The sequence below is a fragment of the Aquila chrysaetos genome, chromosome 5 (genome assembly GCF_900496995.4).
Source record: "Aquila chrysaetos chrysaetos chromosome 5, bAquChr1.4, whole genome shotgun sequence".
NCBI lineage: Eukaryota > Metazoa > Chordata > Aves > Accipitriformes > Accipitridae > Aquila > Aquila chrysaetos.
Genome location: NC_044008.1, coordinates 68,761,715 through 68,783,894, shown reverse-complemented (window position 1 = coordinate 68,783,894; position 22,180 = coordinate 68,761,715). Strand labels below are relative to the sequence as shown.

At 50.7% G+C, this 22,180-nt stretch overlaps 3 protein-coding genes across 9 annotated transcripts; 1 reads left to right on the top strand and 2 right to left on the bottom strand.

Moving 5' to 3' along the window:
• The first annotated feature begins 9 nt into the window (after positions 1-9).
• On the top strand, positions 10-4,091 carry MRPS7 (mitochondrial ribosomal protein S7). The gene is made up of 5 exons (XM_030013136.1): positions 10-108; positions 849-1,040; positions 1,352-1,415; positions 2,300-2,467; positions 3,327-4,091. Exons 1-5 carry the CDS (start codon positions 53-55, stop codon positions 3,546-3,548), a joined length of 702 nt encoding a protein of 233 aa, XP_029868996.1. The 5' UTR covers positions 10-52; the 3' UTR covers positions 3,549-4,091.
• Positions 4,092-4,290: 199 nt separating this feature from the next.
• On the bottom strand, positions 4,291-10,775 carry MIF4GD (MIF4G domain containing). 4 transcript variants are annotated; one of them, XM_030013140.2, is made up of 6 exons: positions 10,629-10,775; positions 8,021-8,157; positions 7,116-7,225; positions 6,653-6,808; positions 5,815-5,907; positions 4,291-5,276 (listed from the first exon to the last, which is right to left on the bottom strand). In XM_030013140.2, the coding sequence occupies exons 2-6, from the start codon at positions 8,100-8,102 to the stop codon at positions 5,049-5,051; spliced, it is 669 nt and encodes a 222-aa protein (XP_029869000.1). In that variant the 5' UTR covers positions 8,103-8,157; positions 10,629-10,775; the 3' UTR covers positions 4,291-5,048. The 4 variants fall into 4 exon arrangements, with proteins under 4 accessions (XP_029869000.1, XP_029868998.1, XP_029868999.1 ...); XM_030013138.2 differs by lacking the exon at positions 10,629-10,775 and adding an exon at positions 10,314-10,426; XM_030013139.2 differs by lacking the exon at positions 10,629-10,775 and adding an exon at positions 9,252-10,004.
• Positions 10,776-11,486: 711 nt separating this feature from the next.
• Positions 11,487-21,220, bottom strand: SLC25A19 (solute carrier family 25 member 19). Of its 4 annotated transcripts, none has more exons than XM_030013086.1 (7): positions 21,113-21,220; positions 20,698-20,845; positions 20,040-20,195; positions 19,053-19,223; positions 17,907-18,090; positions 16,615-16,745; positions 11,487-15,377 (listed from the first exon to the last, which is right to left on the bottom strand). In XM_030013086.1, the coding sequence occupies exons 2-7, from the start codon at positions 20,821-20,823 to the stop codon at positions 15,177-15,179; spliced, it is 969 nt and encodes a 322-aa protein (XP_029868946.1). In that variant the 5' UTR covers positions 20,824-20,845; positions 21,113-21,220; the 3' UTR covers positions 11,487-15,176. The 4 variants fall into 4 exon arrangements, with proteins under 4 accessions (XP_029868946.1, XP_029868947.1, XP_029868948.1 ...); XM_030013087.1 differs by having other exon boundaries at positions 21,137-21,220; XM_030013088.1 differs by having other exon boundaries at positions 21,200-21,214.
• Between the last annotated feature and the right edge of the window lie 960 nt (positions 21,221-22,180).

Sequence of the window (22,180 nt, the reverse complement as noted above, 5' to 3'; positions counted from 1 at the left end):
GCAGGACCGCCCCCCTCACCGTGCTTGGCCCCGCCCCGCGCGCGGCGGGAAGATGGCGGCGCCCAGCGCGGTGGGGCTGAGGCGGCGGCTGCGGGCCTGGCTGCCCCGGTAAGCGGGGCCGGGGGAGCGGGCGGGCCGGCGCGGTGTGCCCTTCACCCGGAAACTCACGGACGTAAACGGTGGGGCGTTCCCCGGGCCGGGCCGGACACGGTTTAGCTGTTTTCTGGGCTCGCGCGTGGCTCCGCCGTGGTCTCGCGTGGGGGTCTGTGCGACAAACGCCGTGGGCTGTCTGCGGGGCTCGGGGAGCGCGGCCCCGGCGGGTGGGGTCCGTCACGGGTGCGTGTGCTGACCCGCTGTGCCGGAGGGGCTCTGGGGTCTCGGTACCCCCCCCCCCCCCCGCTCCTCTCCAAAACCCACCAAAACGCAGCGAAAAATGAATAAAATCCCAGTTTAAGGTACTCGGCCCACTCCCACGAGCAGAGAAGAGTATTTATTCAAGGCACCCCCAGCCTGGGACCTCAGGGTGTCAGGCCTGTGGGCCCTTCGGCCCTGGGGAGGCTGGTCGGTGGGTACAGGCAGGGTCTGGCGCGGGGGCCGGGACTCCCATTCCGACCCGTCCCCTTCGGCGTGGGGGTCGCCTGACGGTTCTGCAGCAAAACCGTGGGCCTTGTTGTTGATTTGTGCCTCTGGCACTGCCGCAGTAGAGAAGCAGCGATGGAGAGGAAGGCGGAGATGCCTCTCGAGTCCAACATGTCCTTCTGAGGTGCGCTCACATCTGTCCGCATCCCCGTCGCGACTTATCGCGTGCATCAGCTTACAGCCCTCCCGTCTCTTCTTGCTCTTTGCAGGCTGACGCAGGTGAGATGGAGTCGCTATGACCCCAGTTACGTGGAGCCAGAAGTGAACAAGGAATTGTATCGGAAACCTTGGGAGGAGCTGACTGAGGAGGAAAAGGAAAAACTGGAGCTTAAGGCTGTTCAACCCATAAAAGCTGCTCCTCCCTCTCTCTCCACCTCTGTGTTCAGCGACCCTATGATCAGGTCAGAGACAGCATCATCTCTTCCTCTGTTACAGCTAGGTCCCATTGAGCCAAAACGCTTGGGAGCTGTGCTGTCCTCCTCAGCCTTTACTTGCTGCGCTGCACGTTGCCTTCTGTTACAGCACAATCCCTTTATTCTGGGTTAATCTTCTCCCACAAAGCCAGTCTATTGATTGGCAGAGATTAGAGATAATTACAGCAGATCTAGCAGCACCCAGATTTAACCATGGGAACAACACAAAGGGGGAGCTTATTTCTGTGGGTGATAAAATCAGAATTTACATCAGATCGCATTTGGCTTTGTGTTTACAGTAAATTCACCAATATGATGATGAAGGATGGAAATAAAGTGCTGGCCAGAAGCCTCATGGCTCAGGTGAGAACTCATGTTTCTTCTCACTATTACATTAAAACAATACAAAATGGAAGGCTGGGACGTCAAGCCCACTGGAATTAGGAATTACTAGAGCTCAGGTCATCTCTGTGGTCCTAACACGTCCCTCACCACACACGTTACTCTCACCATTATTTATCTGATAAGATGTGCATTCTGTACAAGCCCCAGCCTCATTCAGCTCACAGACCAGGTGGTGATAGCTTAATGGAGAACATTCTCTTTCCACTCTTCAGTATCTCTTGGACCTTATGTACCGCATAAACTCAGAGAATACCCTTAAAAGCATAGTTTTCTCAAAAGATGTTCCTTCCAGCTCTCTTTCATGCCTTATCTTCTGTATAACTTGCCTATGAAGTCCCACAAATGTGTTACCTACATGACACAGCTTTGACCCCTGCTCTGACCTACAGTAACTGGTATTAGCTGGTGGTCCCATCTGGTGTGTTCCGCCCTTGAAACGGGGATGCAGGTTGCCCAAATGTTCCCCAAGTAACTGCTGATTGCTTGTGACAGAAAAACACACAGGCTCTGGGCTCTTGAGTCCAAGCTTTGGAGGGGAGGATGCTTACTGCACACAGACCTGTATTCCTGTCTCCACTTTGTCCCTGCCCTTCCCTGCCTTCTGGCCGAGGTTTGTGCTACTCTGCCTCCTCATCCCAAATGCAATGATGCCTGATAAAGAGACTGAAGAGTGGAAAGAGTGAAGTAAACTTGAGATAGAGAATCCTTGACTAGCCTGTTGCCTATAGGGCTAGAAAACCAGCTGCTCAGGTGAAAATGGGGTGTTTGTAAAAGTGATGTAACTTCATGGAGTGGGATAATCCATCTGCTCTGCATGTCTCCTTTCTTGTCTTTGTCCCAAGACTCTAGAGGCCATTAAGAGGAAGCAGCTGGAGAAGTACCACAAAGCTCCAGAAGATGAGAAGGAGACAATTGAATGCAACCCTTATGTCATTTTCCACCAGGCGCTGAAAAACTGCCAGCCCATCATTGGGCTCAGCAGCATCACAAAAGGAGGCAAAACCTACCAGGTGAAAGGGGGGGCCTGGGAGCACATCTGGTCAGGAGAGAATTAGCTAGGGAAGCAGATGAACTGGTTTTCACCCCTTCAGCTCAAGTTTTCCTCTCCTTGGAAAGAGAGCCACTTTCCAATCTGGATTAAAACTGCACCTAGAAAGCCTGTCCAAGATCAGGACCTCAGCCTGTGAGCATGGTAATTCCCCTATCAGCAGCAGTTTCTACTTCTCTGACTAGATGATAAAAGAGGAGTACGCAGCAAATGTTGTCCAAGGAGACAGAGATCAGTGATGGGCAGCAAAAGAATTGGCAGTCCCAGGACTACCAGTCTCATCCTCTCTGCTGCATCATGTTGCTTGGGTAGAGGTCCCAAAGCCCTGGGGTGGGTCAGCATAGCAGAAAAGGTCAACTAGATACAGCGTGATATTTAAAACAAAAGCAGAACCTGGCTCTAAGTACGGGCTCTGCAACACTTGAGACCTGATGGAGAAATAAGATGTGAAGGCATTTCACTGCCATTCAGTGCAGGGGAGTGGTGACCATCTCCCATCTCTGCTAGCACAAACCAGCCTGGATCCAGTTCCCAAATAGGCCAGAAGTCCTTACAAAGGCCAGTGTCTGCCAGCAGTACCCAAGGCTGATCAGAATTTCCGTTTTGGTAGCAATGGCCAGTTTCTATGGACACAGGAGGTAAATTGGCACAGATCAGCTGTTGGGAGCTGGTCTTACCGCAGAGAGCAGCATGCTGCCACTGGAGTTGCAACACAGTGTAAATCTGCACGTGTCCAGCTGTGGACCTGTATGACTGCTGGAGAAGAGCAGGTTACTGCACCCTCGCAGTGTGATAACTGTTACGGTTTAAACCTTTCCCAGGTCCCGGTCCCTCTGAAGGACAATCGGAAGCGCTTCCTGGCCATGAAGTGGTTAATCACCGAGTGCAGGGAGAACAAGAACCGTCGGATGCTGATGCCTGAGAAGCTCTCCCAGGAGCTGCTCCAGGCCTTCAACAACGAAGGACCCATCATCAAGAAGAAGCATGTGCTGCACAAGATGGCAGAGGCCAACCGGGCTTACGCCCACTTCCGCTGGTGGTAAGGGACTCTGTGCACGGGACACGATGCCACCAGCCCCACAGGGCCACCTGCCTGGCAGAAGCTGGGGAGAAGAGGGAAAGGTGGAAGATCCCTTCCAGACAGCTTCTGAACTAAGCCAGGGAAAGCTCATCCGATCCCCACAAAGTTAATTTCCCTTGTGCCTGTTTGGGTGGCGGAAGGGGGAATCTGAAAGAGTTACTGACCCCTGCACCGATACTCTAGTTATTTCATAATCACTTTCCTTTGAAGAGAAGCCTTAGATGTTTTTCTTAGAGCAATGCTGTACAAAATAATCTTCCACTTACCTGTTTCCTGGGGACTTTTAAGTCTCTCTGCTCCTGTAATCAGCCATGTTTTTCCCTTTTTCACTGCACAGCTAAGAGCAGAGCTGGATTTTTTTCCATACTGTAACCAGCCTTAGGGTGATTGGTACAAAATGCAATAAAAGGCCCTTTTTGATTTTTGGTTCTGGTCATCAGCAACATTGTCTGCACAGATCTGGTGGGAATGTTAACAGAAAAAATAAAACCAGTTTTATGGAGAACGTTTCTTGATTCCAAACCTTTGTCTCTGTTGCTTGAATCTCACACTGCTCTTTCCTACTACCCTGGTTGTATAAAGCCACGCTGACACCCTACACCGGAGGAGAAAATGACTATTGCAGCCTTAAGGCTTCAGTCAGGAGCAACCTTGAAGTATTGTTCATAGCTCAGTAGCTGTGTAGAGAGAAAGCAGGGCACATGTTAGTGGAGAGCTTTTATTAGAAAAAATCCTTCAATAAACTATTTTGTTTCCTTTCTTCCTCTCCCATTCTTATAAGAAACATACCATAGTTGAAACCCGCTAAATTCTGAAAAAACATGACAGTTATTGTATAAAACTTATAAAACCTGTTCCTAGCTACATGTGCTTGGGGACCTGTCCTGCTGCAGGCTGCTCTGTGGCAGGTATTGGTGGCTCGTGACCCGTAGGGGAGGCTGTGTGCATGCAGGTGCAGCCAGCGTGCTAGAAGGAGTCTGCAAAAAAGAGCACTTGGTTGAGCTGTTTGTGAAGCCACAGTGTTTTCTGTGACTTGTCCCAGAGAACCAGTTACAACCTGAGCTGTGAAAGATTTCCCCTCCGCCTCCCGCAGCTCCGCTGGCTCTCAGGTGAACCAGAATGTTCTCAGCCTAAACTGTGCTTTCCTTAACACCCACATAAAATGCTGGTTTGAGCTAGAAGCCTTCCTTGCCCTTTGCTGGCAGCAGCCCAATATTAGACAAAATCAGTGGGACAACTTGCTGAGTTAAATATGCCCTGCCCTTCCCAACTCTCCAAACCTCCACAGTCAGGCTAGCACCAGTTGCAGCCTGACAGTTAACGTGCCCAGAGGCTCTAGCCAGTATAAATCCTATTTACAGGAAGTGCTAGAAAAACATTAATGTGAAAAGAAATTCAAACTTGGTAAGAAGCTTGCTGGTGAAAGTGCTGGGGACATCTCTCCACCTCTGCTGTAGAGAGGTTAATCCATCACTTCGCTGTAATAGTATTTCTGGGCAGCGTCCGTCATCTTCCAGTCGGCAGCCCGAAACTCGATGATCTCCAGCAGTAGGAGCTGGGACAGGGAGCTGAGCCCCTCCTGCAGAAGGAAGCCGTCTCGGAGGAGGGAGAAGAGCTCATCCATCCGCTGGGAGTTCATCTTCTCCAGCTGCTCACCGATGCGATGGAGCTGTAGGACCAAGCAGTCCACCTTCAGAAGGAAGAAAAGAAGACGGCTGAGTACAAAGGAATGGGGAGCTTTGGCTCATGTCTGTGGAGGTCTCCATCAGTCACTAATGGACCAACTCATCCTGTTGCCTCTGTTCTGGATTACCAACCGGTGACAGTTCTGCTTCCCCCAAGTCACTGTGACAAGAGGCAGGAGAGGCTGAATGTCTCTTCTGGCAAAAGCACTGGAAAAGCACATCCTGAACTCCCCTGTCTCTCAGACAAAATTGCCAGAGAAATGCACCCGTACAGGTGGAAAAATGTTAGTTTCCTGCAGGATGTCCAAGAGATGATGGCAAGGCTGCAGCCAAGGCCAGAGCAAGGAAGTCCCTCCAAGAACAGAGGGAAGTGGTGGGAACATGCGCTAAAGCTCTTAGAAAGTCCAGCGATTTGCACTGGGGAGGCAGCTCTCCCTCCTCTGCACCAGCACCCAGCACCCTCTGCATCCCCCCCAGGCTGTGCTTTTTGCTGGTCCTTGGCAGGACAAGAAGGACATTAGCAGCCCTCTTCCCTGCACTCACCTCTTCCTCCTTTCGCAAGCTGTCGGGCTGTGCCAGCCGGAACAGACAGTCGTAAACGGGGTTCACCAGAGCCATCATGGGCATGTTGTTCACCTGTAAGGAGGCAGGAGCCATTGCCAGTTTGGGGCCAGAAAGGGAGCAGTCTGCAGCTATTTTAAATAGTTGTTCCCTTGCTGCTCTTCAAAGGAGAAGGGAGCAGAATTTAGTTGTGCTGCCAAATGCCGTATTGGTGGGATTTACGTAGGAGACCAGATATTCGAGTCTCCAGGAGCCAGAGAAGCTGAACAAATGATGTAAAAAACATCTATTTTTAAATGTAAGCAGGTAGTCATGGGAAATACACTGGTTGCAACAGCATTTTTCCTGCCTGCAGCTCTGCTTGCATAATTTTTACATCTATCCCAAGCAGGCATCCAAGTATACACACTGCAGCAAAGGCTTGCAGACAAACTCCGTCGGTACGTGGGCTAGAAATTATGTGAGCACCCACGGGTCCCCCCCGGGACCTCATAGCAACTAAACCAGTTCAATCTGGGACATTTGGGAGGAGGCAAATCAGGGGATTTCAAACACCAGGTACAAAATGAGGAAGCTCAGACTTTGTGACTGTTCCCAGAGATGGCTCTGCCTCTCCAAGCCTGTTCGCTTGCCTGTAGGTAGCACCAGCCCGGGCAGCATTCTCGTGCTGAGAACCAACTCCGGGCCCCACTGCCGAGCCATGGCCCTGGGGCTCCGTACAAGACCCATCCAACACCCTTGCCCTGGCATCTTCGGATGCCCAGGCCCTTCTGGCACCCCTCGGCAGCAGCGGCCGGGTGCTCCTGCTTCGGCTCCTTACCCTCAGGTAGTCAAAGATGTTGCAGATGAAGGTGACGTAGCAGATCCACGCCTGGAGCGAGCGGGTGCGCAGCTCCTCCCTGTCCTTGTACTCCTGCTGCAGCCGGTTCAGCAGGCTCCTCCGGAAGATGCTCTGGCCGACTTGTTTGCTCTCTGCCTACGAGCCCACAAAAGCAGGATGGAGGGATGAAATGGGGGTGTGAGAGGGGCAGGGGGATGCTGCTACTTGGGTGATGCAGGACCACGTAGATAACCCTCCTGTGATGGCCCAGAGAGGCAGGAAAGCTGCAACTAACTGCCTGTGCTCGCCGGCTGCTCGTTTGGATGCTGCCGCTGCATGGGGCAAACGGCAGAAGAGGAAAGCTGGCTGAAGGGCCAGAGCGCAGGGCTGGGACGAAGCCTCTCCTGGCCCAGCCTAGGGACAAGCTTAAGTGTTTCGCTGTCTGGACACGAGGAGCTCTCACCTGGATGATGGTGTAGCAGATGCGCCCTGCCTCCTTGCTGAACACACAGTCTTTGAGGGACTGGTCCACTATAATATTGGCCACTTTTTCCAGGTCCACGTTGCTGGGGTCTGCAGAGAGGAGAAACACGGTCAGGACCCAGCACCCTTTGTGTCCTGCTTGCTTTGGGGTACCTGGAAAGCAACCAAGGTCGGTGCAGGGCCTGGTACAACCATGTTATCTGGTACAAAACCTCATGTTCGCTCTCACATCAAGAGTCACAGCCCCTCTCGTACACTAGCTACTTTCGAGATACCATCTCCAACGGTGCATAGTCCTCCCAGACTGGAGACAGAGCCATCACGATGGGAAAGTGATGGAGGAAAGCAGGTAATACGGGAAGCAAGAAGTTGATCTAAATCTGAAATCCCAGCACTGCTTCAAAGTTGGGTTAGCGGAAGCCAGATGTGCAAACTCCCGCTGGGCTTTGAATAGAGAAATGACCGGTGAGCAGGAGACCCCGGGGGCCGGGAGGACGAGACAGCCTCACAGTCGGGAGAGGCAGAGAGCAGGAGCTAGGCACTGGAGAGGGGCGAGAGACCACATCTGGGGAGAGATGCTGGGTTAGAGCAGGAGAGGACGGTACCCCGAAATCAGAGAAAACCCCAATGATGAGAACCAGGAGCCGAGTTTGAACAGCTGTACCATTAAACATTGGGGAGAAGGTGAGAGAGGGCAAGAAGAGGCAGGGAGCAAAGACCTTCCAGAAGAAGATTCACCAACGGGACCCAGTCAGGGATGAACAGCGTTTATGAAACAGCTTTTCTACACTTAGCAGTTGGTGTTCCTTAAATGGGTCCAAGCATCCAGTCTCATCTGCCAGCCAAGCTGCATGTGGCAGAGGAGCCAGTAAAAAGCCTGCTGACCTTTGAGGGCTGTTTTCAGCAGCTTCTGAGTCTCAGTGTCGAACGACTGTATTTTATACTCTTCTTTACCAGTTTCCCCCATGACTGGCTTCCTCCAAGGGCAAGAGTCAGGCCAACGGATGGGCTAGTGACAGTCCCTGGGGAAAGAGCACACAGAGCTTAGTTGGGCAGAGAGGCAGACCTTCACCCAGCCATTTGGCAAGTCCCATCTAGTGCTGGAGCACAGGCTGTTGTCCTGACAGCCCCCCACCCCAAGGCAACTCCTCTGTTGTTAGGGTACCCAACTCTGGCCCTAGATCTGAGCAAAGCCTCACTCCCACATCTTTTTAAGACTTGCTTCCTACCAGTCTATGATAGGGCTTCATCTTCAGAGCCTTTACATTTTTCTGATATGAAAAATGTGTTTCAGTCTGTTGATCTGCAGGTTCAAAGCAGACAGCAACCTCAAAATATACCGATCTTCCCTCAGACAGCTTCCCTGTGGGTATATCACAGGGAAGCACACGCAGGAGCACCCCATGCAGCTGCTTCTTTTTGCCTTGGAAACACCAATTCAGCTGGTTTCACACAAAAGCCTGGGAAGAATCAAAACCTGCACCTAAGCATCCAACGCACACTCGCCAGAACAAGCAGAGCACCTCTCCTGTGCCGGAGCCAGGTTCCCTCAACTCCCAGCGAGACACAGCAAGCTCTGCAGCCAAATCCCCAACAGCAACAGCTCCTGTCTCATCCCCCTGCAGTCAAGCACAGCTCTCTGCAGTACCAGCGGTCTCTAGGTTAATTTTCTTCTGCTTCTTGATACAACGAAGGCAGCAAGAGGGTACACGCGGCACAGAGAGGAAGGGCTTTGGCACGGACGCATGATCTGCTGGATGCAAAATGCTGGGCTGGCCAGACCCACAGCACAAACAGGAGAAGGCAATCGGCCAACTGAGTTTTGCCAGCTCGTCAAAATTCCTGGGCCGTTACTCACCCCCCTCTGCAAACAGGTCCCTACCCGGCTTAAAGCCGAAGAGCCCATCGCCCATTAGAGACATGGGACACGTATCCCAGGCAGTCTGACCCTTCCGACGCGCCACTTGCCACGAAGCCGTGGCACAACACGTAATAACTCAGAGCAGAGAGCGAAGCTCGCCGGTGGGTAGAGGCCCGTCTCTGCCCTCCCCACGAGGCCCAGGGCAGACGTTGCCCCACGGGGGTGACAACCTGCTCACGCTGCTGAAGCTCTCACCTGCGCAGGGTTACCTGCCCTGGGACCTGCACAGAGGTTTCTTTCCCAGATGGATTCACAAGCAGCTGGGTGCCCTCCGTGCCTCGTATGGTTGGCAAACGCCTTCCCATCCGACCTCTCCTCCTTCCGCACCGTCTCTCTCCCTCTGTATCCACACTCACGCCGTTCTGCACTGCCAGCAGAGCCCTCCGAGCTCGCCAACAGCCCCACATCCCACCGGCATCGTTGCTGCGCGGAGGGAACCTGGTGAGAGCTCAGCGCTGCTCGCAGCGAAGCAGGCAGCGCCCAAGCCTGTCTGGCAGCGTCTGTGCCGCCACCGCCCAGCACCTCTCCCGGAGCATCCTTCCCCACGGCTCCTCGGGGACGGGCACGGCTGCTTTGAACTGCTCTGCCAAATAACCCTGCCCAGAGCAAACCACAGCGTGTGAGCATAAAACCAGCCAGGCCCCACCTGCACTAGAGATCCTGCTGCCAAGACCACCTTGCCTGAAGGGCTGGTGGCGGTGGGTGACACCGGGCACAGCGTCACCCGTGGGTACCGATTCCTCCTCTGCAAGTGGTCCCCACTAGACGAGCCGTCCCGGGGACTGACACGGTTGGGGTTAGTGTCCTTGATCTGCCGGTGACCAGCCGGCCCGTGTGCCAGGGTCCTACCCTGCGGGGGTCACACACGGCGGGACTGGCCGACCGTGCCCCGGCTATCGCAAGGGCAGGGAGAAGAGCAGCGAGTCTCCTCTGCCGCCCCCGAGCATCCGCCCGTGCCCGTCCCAGGGGCACTACCAGCCACCCGGGACCCCCGTCCCATCCCCGCCGAGCCGCAGGGACCCCCCCACCAGCGCCGAGACGCCTCCTGCCCGGGGCACCTGGGCCACCGGAGCCTCCCGGGAACCCCCCCGCTGCTGCCTCGCCTCGCCCCAGCCCCGCGGGCGGCACAAGCCGAAGAGCCCCCGGCACGGAGGCAGCGGCGGATCTCGGGGAAAGCAGCCCCCGGCCCTCCCCGGTGCCCCCGGACGGGGCAGGGCAGGGCAGGGCAGGGCAGGCGGGGAGCCGGACGCCACCGACCTGCCGGCCGCCCCCGCTGGGTCCTCTGGTCGCCGGGGCATCGCCGGAGCGTCCCGGGGGCTCCGCCGCCCCGGCCCCGCTCCCTCCCGGCGCGGCCCAGGTTTCCTCTTAGGTCATTTCCTCGCCCGAGCCGGGGGAGGGCCGGGCCGGGCCGGGCCGGGGCGGGAGAGCAGCGACAGCCGCCGCAGCGCCACCGCCTGCGAGCACCGGGCCACGGCGGGCCGCGGGGCCGATCCCCGGCTCCCCCGCCTCCTCCCCGGGAAGCCCCCCCCAGGTACGGGCGGCTGCCTCCCGGCTCCCCCCGGGCACCCTCACCTGCGCCCCGGGCGCTCGCAGGCACGGCCGGCTGCTCCCCGGCTCCCCCCCCGCCGGCGGGCTGAAGGGGGCACGGACCCCCCCTCCGGCCCGGTCCCCCTCGGGGCTTCTCCGCCGAGCAGCGGCCGGGCTCTCCCGGCGAGAGCTCTGCCGCTCTCCGGGCGAAACCCGCGTTTAATCTGCCCTCCCCTCCAGGCCAGGGCAGGCTGCAGCGGAGTGGCATTAAAAAAAAAAAAAAAAAAAGAATAGAAAAAAATCGGGAAAGGGGAGAGGCACTAAACCAACTCACTGCCACAAGAGCCGAGTGTGGTATAACGTACTAGACGCTTTTTCTCTAAAGTCCCACCCGTTTCACAGGGGAAGACCCCTCAGGGGGTGAAGCCTTCGCAGCATTGAGACAACAGCAGAGCAGCCGGGCTGCTGAAACCAGAGAACAGCTCAGGAAATGCAGAACGAGCAGTTTAGGAACGTTTTCTGCAGCGCTGTGTGGCCCGGGTAGATACAAACAAAGCCTGAACCCATCCACCGCGGGTGCGTGGCTCAGGAGCAGCCGCCGTGGCTCCGACAGTCCCTCTCGGGCACAGCGGTTGATCTCGGCCGATCCCCCTTGGTACGGTTCTCAACTGCGATATCCAAAGCGTCGCCCCACACCGCAGAGGGAATGGGATGGCTCTGCGTGCTGGTGACGAGCATCCAGGAGCCAGCGATGGGCAGGGAAAACCAGACGGCTCCTGCTGCCCCACACTCTGGGCCCTGATTATCCCCCCTTTTGGGCAGCAGGAGGGCCATGGTGGTCCTGCGGGGTCCAGCTGAGTGTACGCAGAAGGAGGAAAGCAATAAACAAACTGCAGGCAGACATAAGCATAACAAAATATTTAATGTACTTTTCCTCAAAGGTAGGCAGGCGTTGTGCACATTGTGCTCGGATGCTTTCAGACAATGGCAGCTGCAAAAGATCCACTCAGGCAACACAGCAAAATGCCACAGAGAATTACAGTTCTACATCACAAGAGAAACTTAAACCCAAATTAAGTATAATCTATTCCAAACCTGACTGCAACACATTCATTTCTTTTAAAAAATGATGCTATGCAGCTTCCTGAAAACAGGACTGTCCTAGGAACTCGGCGAGCCAGTCGGCGCTGCAGGAAACAGTGTGTTCATAACAGAACTTGTGCGTCAATGTTGTCCCATCCGAGGCCAGCAAAGAGCAACGGTGGATCCCCTAACAACTACAGTGCAACTCATCTGGAACACTTTGCCTGCTAAAGTGCTTTTGGACATTCTGATGGTAAAAGGCACTAGAAGAAAACAAACGCTATTGCTGAGCAGCTTGTGAGGTGAATTTCAGGCAACGCAAATCCCCACTGATAGGATTACATCATAGTGAAATCCCAGCCATCCCAACGGGGAAAATCCGGTGCAGTCTCACAGCGAGTTACTCACCGCGTTGAGTCACTTGAAACTGAACTGGTGTGTAGTTTCTGAGAGCAAATCTGTTCCAGCATACGGGACAACAAGGTGACTAGAGATCTCTTCCATCTCCTGATCCTCTAGTCTAGGAAATTTAGCTTCAAATGGGCTGTATTTTGCCAGAGCAGCATCAGAAATAAGACCTGTCCTACTGCTTCACACTAAACCGGTCTCATTCCCAAAGAGAAAACAACATTGCTGTCACAGTCCTTTCCCCAGCAGCGACTCCTAGTTAGCAAACTGCACGTTGGGAATTTATGACAGATGCTGCTGACCAGAGGCGAGGGATGAAGCAACTGTTAGATGCAACTTCTAATATTGTATAATTGAGGTTGTCACACCTTTCTCCTTCACTCATTAGAAGACTAGGTGCCTTTATGGGCCTGTAACATTTATGACTAACAGCCCAAAGGGATATATAAACCAGGCTGCGTGCCAAAGCCCTCCGTCCAGGGAGTATCTCCTCCACAGCCTGGGCCAGACTGGCATAACTCAAACTCTGACTTTGCCATCTGTTGGATGGAGACAAGCTCATTTAATTTAGAGTGGAGGAAAAAACTATCCCAGAGAGAAAAAGCTGCTCTATACTCTCCATTGCTGCTCTCTCTGCAGAGCAGCCGAGTTGCATGTCCCTAAAGCTGTATGCCTGCATCAGCAGCAAGCTGCACAGCACACTCGAGGAACATCATCTTAGCAAAGCACACAGTTTTTTGTTTTTTATTCTTTACCCCTGTGACAACCAAAGCAACTCACACTCTATTCCAGAGGTAGCAATTCCCACTACTGAGTTCCTAACCAGTTTCTCTCTATTTTGTGCAGTTTAACAGCAGCCCTTTGACATAAAGTGGAAAACAAGAATCCTGTAATGTTTAGACAGGATGGATGGGTCCCGATTTTGTATGGAAGCCTAGGTCTGCACAGAAAATTTTCAGTCCTGTCCCTGCTAACCACGACAGCATTCCTCTCTATCAGCAGCCAAAAGACAGTAACAATCCCAACCTGTTTGTGTCTGTTTTGAAACAAGATATGTCTCTCCCTCAGAAGGATGTCATGAGGCTAAGTTCATTACTCGTTATGATGTCTTTCCAAGAACAACAGATGAACAATAAACAAAGGCAAAATATTGTTAAGAAGATTTTTGGGGAATCTCAGAAGAGCCTAAATAACCCAGGAAAATGTCAATAGGACTGAGGCACTTTGAGAAACTTCACTCCACATTCTTTGCATTTTCTCCTCTAAACAAAACTGCCCATTTTTAGAGTACACGCAGCTAACTCCCTCTTCAAGGCTCATGTATTAGCCTCCTGCCTGACACTGACACTGCTCAGTGAATTTAATTTTACATAGCTCTCAAAGTCACCTGCAGTGAAACAGCCACTTTGCACTCCAAGATCTCAAACCACAGCAGACACAAAGTTATTTGGCCTAGGCTTGCAAGGAATCTCTCTAAATATCTCAGCCACCAGTGAGACAGCTGCTCTTTAAAAACAGCCTCTCACAATAGTTCGGGATAAGTAAGCAATGCTGATATGCTCAAAATCGCCAGGAGAAGTTACGTCAACAGAATGGAATTAGTCACGCTGGAATTTGGCCAGACCACTTGGGATTAACACCCTGAACATTGCAAAGAAGCCATGAAAAGTTCTGCATGAAGAGAAGACCCATCAAACCATCCTCTAAATAACTGCAGTGCTCTGCCCTATCCACTACTCGCCAGATGACTAACATGCTTTTGCATCACAGTGGCTCTTCCTCTGAAGTCTACCTTCCACACGCTGGTCCAGCCACACCCTGCTCAGCTTTAAAAAACAGAGAATAAAAGAGGAGGAAGAAAGTAATTTTCCTCTTTTTCCCTGTTACATAAATCAGAGTAGGTGGTTTTTTTTATTACCGTTCACAAAACCTTTCAAACTCCAGAAAACCACTTCTCCAGCTCTAATTCAATCATCCTTTTCTTGTCAAACACCAGGGCAAGCCAACCAATTCCGATTTGATGTTCAGCCCTCTCACTTCAGCTAATCTTGTCAAAACATTTTCATTTGTTAGCACCACTGTAGGACTGAGGTTCAGAAATGTTTTGAGGCCACTACAGAAATACCTGCTAGAAACATTCAAAAGTGGTATTTAAAAAAAAACCAAACCCCCGACATTTACTAGTTTCCACAGGACTTTTCCTTCATTATTCCAACTTAGACTAAGTATTTCTAAAACTCTATACAGCATTTGTTTACTCAGTGCATCGACGCAAAGAACGCTGAAGTAAGAATTGGGCTTGTGTGTTGAATCCCCTTACAGTGGGGTTCTTAATCTGCAGGTCTACTTGTAAAAAGCATGACTGAGGCAAAGCAAAACCCTAAGAGATGTATGGCAAGACATGCAGGAAGAGAAATGGGCACTTAGGATACAACCAAGCTCACCACAGTTAAAGAAAGAGAAAGGTTGGGTCAGCATGATCCACTAGAAGGTGGCTGAGAATGCACAGCCAGCAAGTGGTAATCAAGAAGCAGCAGCTGGCAGCAAAGAAAAGGAAAAGGGAGGTTCTGTGCACACTAAAGAGGTTTTAACTGACTTCACAACAGCAGGACAGAGCTACCTGTGCAACACCAAGAAAAGAATACGGTGCAAACAGCAGGCCATAAAGCAAGGAAATAAAGCTGTGCAGATGCAGCGATAGGAAGTGACGTTACGTTGGTTATGCAGCACTAGCTAGGCCAGGATCCCTCTCTGTGATCCAGGGCAAGCACAGGAATTCACCCACTTTATTGGGTGCCTTTTCAGAGCACAGTCTCTGCTAGGTAGTTTTCTGCTTGGTTCCCCTGCTCCCCACTAAATGTGTGCTGATATGAGAGGAGACAGAGGAAAAAAAGTGCTCAGTTGAACAGCTTCCAGCAAAGCAGTTCAGTGTCTTCAGAAGAACTGCAGTCGCCTTTTCCTTCTGCTTCGTCCCATGAGGCGATTTCCTGCAGGCTGGTGGAGCTCTGGGAGCTCTGACATTTCCAACACGCTCACGACAGAGCAAAGCCATCAGTTTCCCTTCCTCCAGGAGAACACCAGGTAGCCATGTACACGCCCCTTTCAGCCTTCTGTCCTTGTAGTGCTATCGGTGTTCTTCAGGGCACACAGCAGGCTGCAGAACAGCTCATACCAAAAGAAGACAAGGCCAGTAGAGACAGCAGCTTTCAGCAAGCTGGGCGAAAGGCCCTTGAAGAATCCACCCGGGCCCTCCTCTTGCATGATCTGCCTTATGCAGTCCAGGAGACCCCTGTACATCCGCACCTGGGAGAGAAATGGCAAAAAGGTTAAACAAGAAAACTCCAGGACAACTTACATGGAAAAGAACACAGAGATCCCTAAACTATACCACAGAAACATAATCTAGATGTGCAGCCTGGAATTGCCTTTCTGGCTGTTCCTATAACTAAACGAAAGTTTCAGAGAGCCAGTTTGTAGAGAGTGGGGTAGAGGAAAAGTACATATTTTGCATCAGTAATGACTTACGCAGATCACTCTAATTGAATGGCCGTAAAATCTTTATGCTACAACAGCATGTATTATTTATGGTACAAGTTTGTGAAGTAATTATTTCAGATTGTGCTGCTGCTGTTTTCCATCCCCTTCACTCTCTAAGGAGGGACAACTTTTCAGTTTTCTGACAGAAAGAAAACACAACTACAGCACTTACATGTCTCTAAATTAGCTCTCTGCATGTCATCGTGTCACACTGTGGAGGTTTAACATCTTGTGACACCTCAATGCTAAGAACAAATTCTGTACCTCACTGGAAGAGGAGGAGCATCCAATGCAATGGGTTAAGACTACAAATTCCTATCCCAGAGTTTCTGGAGGTACAGACTGATTTGCTTCTCAGATCCAAGGAATTTGAAGGAAAAAAGCCAATTTCCACATTTCACAGAAAAAAAGAGATAGTTCCTTGAAATAACTGTATTTGTCTTACAGCGTATTTTGAGGTGGTAAGGATGGTGCTAGAGAACACCAGAAGTAGTTGCTTTGAATTTCAGGATGTTCTGGTACATAAGACACATGCTGAACACTTGGTGCTCATTCCTTGTATCAAACTATTAATTGCAGAAAAGGATCCTGACAGCCAGGCAATCCCATCATTAAGCTAGTGTTATCCTCTACCAGTAATTTGGTCCTGAATCAGAAATACCAAGCCGCAACTAGAAAAGTAAAGTAATTTGAAACCCCTTTGCCTGCCTAACGCATCCCCAGCTCCAAGACAGCCAACCTGATGGAGATGGATGAGAAGGCAGAGCACAGGCATGTTGGACAGTGTCATAAAATTAACCCAGTATATTCATGTAGCTATTCCCATTATTAAGCAAGACCAATGCTCAGCTCCCAGAAGTTCCCTGGGAGCTCCCAACCCGAATACGAACACAACAGGTACCACTGGTGAATCATCACTGCATTCTAGTGCAAAGGACTGGCTCTGAATTGTCTTGATGCAAATCCATGCTCATGAAAATCAGTCAATTCCAACATTTCTCACCTGCCCAAAGGCTGCCCGGGCACGCTCAAAGCCACCCACTTGCAGTCGTTTTTTGAACAGGTCAAAAGGGTAAGTGAGGGTTTTGCTGATGATTCCAGCGCAGCTGCCACAAACAAGGTTTTTAACATTGCCTGCGAAGCAGGAAGGGGAGAGGATAGCAGGGAGGGAAAAAAGAGTTCTGATTAAAGATCATGAGAGGTAAGTGAAAAATCACTTTTCATAAGAAGTAAGGCCAAAGAGGCCCTTTAAAGTTACATCACCTCTTCTGCATAGCTTGGGCCACAGAACCTCAATCTGCATTTTCTACATGAGGCTTGCAATGTCCATTGGAGCCGAGTGTAATGGCTCATCTTGGTTCATTACGCTGATTTATGGTTTTGCTCTGGCAAGTGGCATTGTACAAAAAACCCTAGTCACCAGAGAACCTGCCACTAGTGGGTGGAAAAGTTTTCATGTCCCCCAGTAAAAGCCCAGTCACTGGAGATCTTGCACTCCTGATTGCTCAAAGTGACTTATTGGAATAAGTCACAAGCTGACGCTGCCTGATGATTTCAGAGGCTTGTGGGAAATGAGTTTTGTGATATTAGCTTTTTTCCTGACAAACATGAGTTCCCAGCACAAAACTACCACCAGCCTCTGCCATCTAAAAATAAATATGCAGACATGATACTGAACAGTCTACTTCCTTGATTGAAATTCCATTGAGGAACAAAACCACAATGATGCTAAATATCCTCTCAGGGAGGCACTGGTATCTAGAACTGTCAAGGTGACAGGTCCCATCAGGAGGAGGTTCTTTTATAACGGAGCTAGAAATCAACATAAAAATATCAAATAAAGAACTTGGCAGTTTTAAATTAGGCTAAATGAATCCTCTTCTGTAACAGCTGTGCTGGAATCTGCAGGCAGATTTCCTGAGGAAATCCAAGAGTCCTGTCCCCACAGCACTAATGAAACTGAGAGAAAGATTACACCAGCACTGTCTTCCCACAGTATGAGTAATGTGACACAGCTCAAGGAAGAGTACCCTAGCCTGTGACACTTCACTTTCCCATCCATCCACATTTCCCTCATGGTTATTCCATAACATGAGTTGCTTGTAAACTTGACTGTACTTACTTTCACAATATGTGTGCAGGAGTAACAATGAGAGATGGGAAATTGAGATACTTTTCAGATGTTGCATTGAAAAGAGTGATAGCACAGAAAACTCAGCTTATGTCAGTCTCCCAAAGTAGCATTCATCCTCTCTTTCTCTCCAGATCACAGACATCACTGTCCCAAGTGCCTACCTCCTTTCTTTTCTTCAGCTGGAATCACCCATTCAGAAAACTGTTGCAGGATGTTGTAGGAAGAGAACTGGAGACCAGCATACGGAAAGATAGCAATGATTGTGGGGGTCAAACCTCTATAGAAAGTCCGAGGCCCTTCTGTCTGGTACATCGTCACCACTGCATGGCGAAGGTTGGGATAGATCTGGACAATAAAGAAGAGGCTGACTCTCTAGTGACACAGGCTTAAAAGGACAGGTTATTTCCCAGTAATGAGGACAGGCATTTCCCACTGCCCAAAATACAATTGGCTGATTTTCAGCACAAAGTGATGAACAATGTGGTTTTGCACATCTTCACACAGTATTCTCAGCTAATCCCTTGTGACTCTCACAAGTAACCTGACAACCTAAAACTACCTCTGAGCCACAAGAGACTAACTGAAGGAACGATCGTTATCTCTGCACTGAAAGGCCTGGGCTGACATTGTATCCCACATCCAAGCTGTGCTTCTGAGGGGATGAAACAAGGCACAGAACTGAGACCTGCAGCCTGAGACCACTTGCATCACAGATATTTATTTTTCTCTTAACAGCTCTGCTTGCTCCTGCCACAGAATTCATATAATATATACTGTGATTCTACTGCAGGCTAAGTAAAAAACCAGAAATGGCTCTGATACAAACCCATATAAGTCTAGTTATTACAGACCTAATTAGCATGGAGACCAATTCTTGCATAAAAAAGAACATGAAACACAGGTGAAAGGTGACTGGTTTCAAGTATCACCTCCATCATTATCTAAACATGACTCTGTGCAAGTGGAAAGTTTAAAACATGCAATGTTTGACAGACTGTGGAATGCATTCTATAAATGGCCAACAGCCGAAATGAAAGTTGAGTTATCCTGTTAAGGACAGTTTCTTCTTTCTGGATCACCTGTCAGGAGTCAAACATGATCAGGAGCAGCAAAACATAATTAAGAAAGCTGTGTCAACAGCACAGAGGATAACTTGGCAACAGTGCAAAAATTGCCCAATAACAGCACCTGCTCCTTTATTCCAACCCACAGACTCTTACGTACTTTTCAAACCTCCTGTATTCATACACATGAAATATTGCTACTGCTATGATTGACATTTCCAAATATTGAATCCTCAACCATACCTTAGGCTCACCCTGAGCAGCAAAGCGGGTGCGTAGTGTGTCAACAGGCTGAACTGCAACAGTGGCGGTGCAAGCAGCCAGTCCACCGCAGACGAAGTGCACAAAGGAATCGCGGGCATTGTATGCGGTGACATTGTGCACCAGTTTTGTCAAGCTTTCAAATGCCATGAACTTACAGAAACAAACATACACAGGTCAAGGAGTCAATCCTTATCACTGACATGGATCTCCCACTCCTCTTTCATTTCACCACAAGAGCTCCACCCACCGCTTGTAACCACCTTCTGTCTCTGTCCTTCAAAAGTCCTCCCCAACTTGCAACCTGTGGGAGCATGTGCTCAAAGAATACCTTGTAAAAATTACTGAGCAGCCCAGGGAATGCTTGGGATATTCTGATCTCTTGACACTTCTGCTAAATCTTGCATTTAGAATTGTGAAAAACTCATTTTAACACCCCATGTATCCTGAAGAGTATTTGCTGTATTACAGATATGCTGTCCATTACTCTTTCAACCACTGCTCGTAAAACATGTTGTTAATATTTACAAATTAAGCATAACAATGCTGTGTAAAACACCATCATCAACTTCATTGATTTTTTTTTTTTTTTTTTTACTAACAAGCTGTCAGGGTGACAACGTGAACCAAAGCAAAAAACTACACAGGCTTGGAACATGAACAGCTAAACCAAGTGTTAGGTGTTAGGAACAAACAGGGCTTGTCTATGACACCTGATACAGGAGAACTCGGTTTGCTCTAGCTGTGCTCCAGGCTGGCCAGGAAGGCTGTTCAGCAAGCTCAGGAACATTAACTTCGGCATTGTACATCAGCATTACACAACTACACATCTTTGAGACTGGAGCTGGCTTGTATCAGTACAGTTTAAACCTGGACCTTCCTGCATCTGCCCACGCAGCCAGTCTGAAGAGAAGCAAAGCAGAGTCCTACGCACGTACGCTGGGCCCAGATGATGTCTGGTCACCTTACCTGAACAGCTCCGTAGCCAACTGAAAGGAGCTGAGCGGGAACATGGCCCTTCCAGAAGGCTAGCAACCCCTCTTCCTGGGAGATGCGCTGTACAGCTTGCAAGATGCCATGATACTTAGCCCCTGGGTTTCTGGAGGAGAGCTGCTCGATCTGAAGCTGGAGGAAAATAGAGAAAATATTTTCAATTCCACATCGCATTTCAACAAGGTTCAAGTGTCCAATTCAGGAATTCATAACCCTGTCAGCCAACAAATGCTAAGAGGTTACATTCTGTCTTCCCACAGAATCACATCTAGAACTGACTGAGATGCTATTTACATAGGGCTCTAAAAGAATAAAAACATGCATGCAACACAAAGGTAATCAGTAGGGATGATGGTGAAATTCAGTCGGTGGAAAGCATTCAGAAAAACAGAAAGAGAACAAGTGATGAAAAACACAAGATCCCATTCAAACACACAAGTTATATAAACAGAAGCGGTGGACACAAGATAGCCCTACTACCTTGCATAACCTGTATACAACGTAGGTGAGGGCTGATGAGCAGATTTACTGCTCTCGGGTTGCACAGGTGACCTATTCATCCAGGACAAGATCAGCTCTGCTCTGTAACAGGCTCTTTCACCCCCTGTCCCCAAGCATGCCATGAGGAAGGTACCTGAAAGCGGATCTTGATGACGTCCAAGGGACTGACAAGGACCCGACTGACCAAGCCAGATGCTGATCCTGCTACTGCCGCTTCCACGGAGGAGACACACTTGGCCTCAGGGTCATAGCCGACCATGCCTGCCTGGTGTCCCCGCAGCCTGCGAGGGGAACACGGGCCCCAGTGAGCCCTCCCCCAGCCAAGAGGCTCCTTCCCACACCGAGAGACTATGGCCTCACCGCCCTCCCCTCACAGACCACCCCCCATCCCAAAGTTCCCCTCACCCCAAAGGCCCACAGCCGCCCCTCATCCCAAACCCCTTCCTCATCCCAAGTGCCACACAGACACCCCGCCACACACGCACCAGAACCCCACCCCACAGCAGCCTCCCCTCTCCCCACGGGCCCCTCTGCCCCGCGGCAGGCACCGGTGGCGGGATAAAGAGCCAAACCCCGGGCGGAGCCGGCGGCGGTCCGCGGCCCAGGGCGGCGGTGCGCGGACACGGCCGCCTCACCCTCCCGCCGGCTCCTCCGCGCCGCACTGCGCCTGCGCGCCGCAGGGGGCGCTGGGAAACGTAGTCCCGCAGCCCCGCCCCGGGGAGCGCCGTGTCCGAAATGGAGGGCTCGGCCCCGAGTCTTTCGTGCTTCTAAAAACAACGCCGGCACAGGGGAGCCCGCACTCCCGCGCTGCTGCTGCTTTGCCGGATCAGGAGGCTGACAGTAAAATAAGCGGGGATTTAGGTTTTTTCCTGCAGTCCACCCCCAGCCTGGCCGACCCAGGTGCCAAAGCTGGCAAGCGGGAAAGGAAAACACCCATAAAGAACGGACTCGGTTTCAGCAGTTCTTCCACCACGGCCTTAGCCTTGACATCATACAATCACAGTAGCAGCAAACACTCTTCTTCCCTCTGTAAAGCACAAGGAAAGAAAGGTTTTTCCTAAACTTTTCAGTAGATACCCAAGGTACAAATAGCACGCAATTTTGAGCAACGTGTTCTGCTACAGCGTTACAAAAAAGCCAAGAGCAGCTCTGGACCATGCTGCAAATCCTTTCTATATTGACTTCACTGGCACAAATGAAAAATAAAGAACTAATCATGGGAACATTCAGGCATTTCTGAGCAACTACAAACTCCCTGACTACATCTGTACTTGAGCATGGTAACTAAGAACAACTGTTAAAAAACAACCCAAACCCTCATGTGGGCCTTTTTGTATTGTATATTAAAATCGACTACAAAATTCAGAGGCACTTCCTGAACATAAGCAAAGGCTGGGGAGAAGCTGCAGAGCCAACAAACAGGTAACCTGCAGAGCTGCCCGCACACCACCTTGTTAGCACAACCGAGCAGTTCTCTTTCTTCAGGCAGCAAAAGCGAAAACCATCTGCAAGGCACTGATCAAGCACAGCAAAAGCTCCCGCAACAGCCTAAGCCATGGCTGCTGTGCTTACACAAGTCATATGCCCATCTTCCCCTCTGTTCTTCAGCAAGACGC

Bases quoted from the DNA above. Each gene is read 5' to 3' on its own strand.
- MRPS7 (XM_030013136.1), top strand. From the start codon at position 53: ATGGCGGCGCCCAGCGCGGTGGGGCTGAGGCGGCGGCTGCGGGCCTGG. The intron at 109-848 runs GTAAGCGGGGCC...TGCTCTTTGCAG, and splicing joins CTGCGGGCCTGGCTGCCCCG to GCTGACGCAGGTGAGATGGA. The intron at 2,468-3,326 runs GTGAAAGGGGGG...AACCTTTCCCAG, and splicing joins AAGGAGGCAAAACCTACCAG to GTCCCGGTCCCTCTGAAGGA.
- SLC25A19 (XM_030013086.1), bottom strand. From the start codon at position 20,823: ATGGTCGGCTATGACCCTGAGGCCAAGTGTGTCTCCTCCGTGGAAGCG. The intron at 16,746-17,906 runs GTAGGCACTTGG...CCTGCTTCGCAG, and splicing joins AGCTGAAGAAAAGAAAGGAG to GCAATGTTAAAAACCTTGTT. The intron at 15,378-16,614 runs GTGAGAAATGTT...TTTCTCTCCCAG, and splicing joins CCCGGGCAGCCTTTGGGCAG to GTGCGGATGTACAGGGGTCT.
- MIF4GD (XM_030013140.2), bottom strand. From the start codon at position 8,102: ATGGGGGAAACTGGTAAAGAAGAGTATAAAATACAGTCGTTCGACACT. The intron at 7,226-8,020 runs GTCAGCAGGCTT...TCCTCTCTGCAG, and splicing joins GCTGAAAACAGCCCTCAAAG to ACCCCAGCAACGTGGACCTG. The intron at 5,277-5,814 runs GTGAGTGCAGGG...TTCCTTCTGAAG, and splicing joins GCTTGCGAAAGGAGGAAGAG to GTGGACTGCTTGGTCCTACA.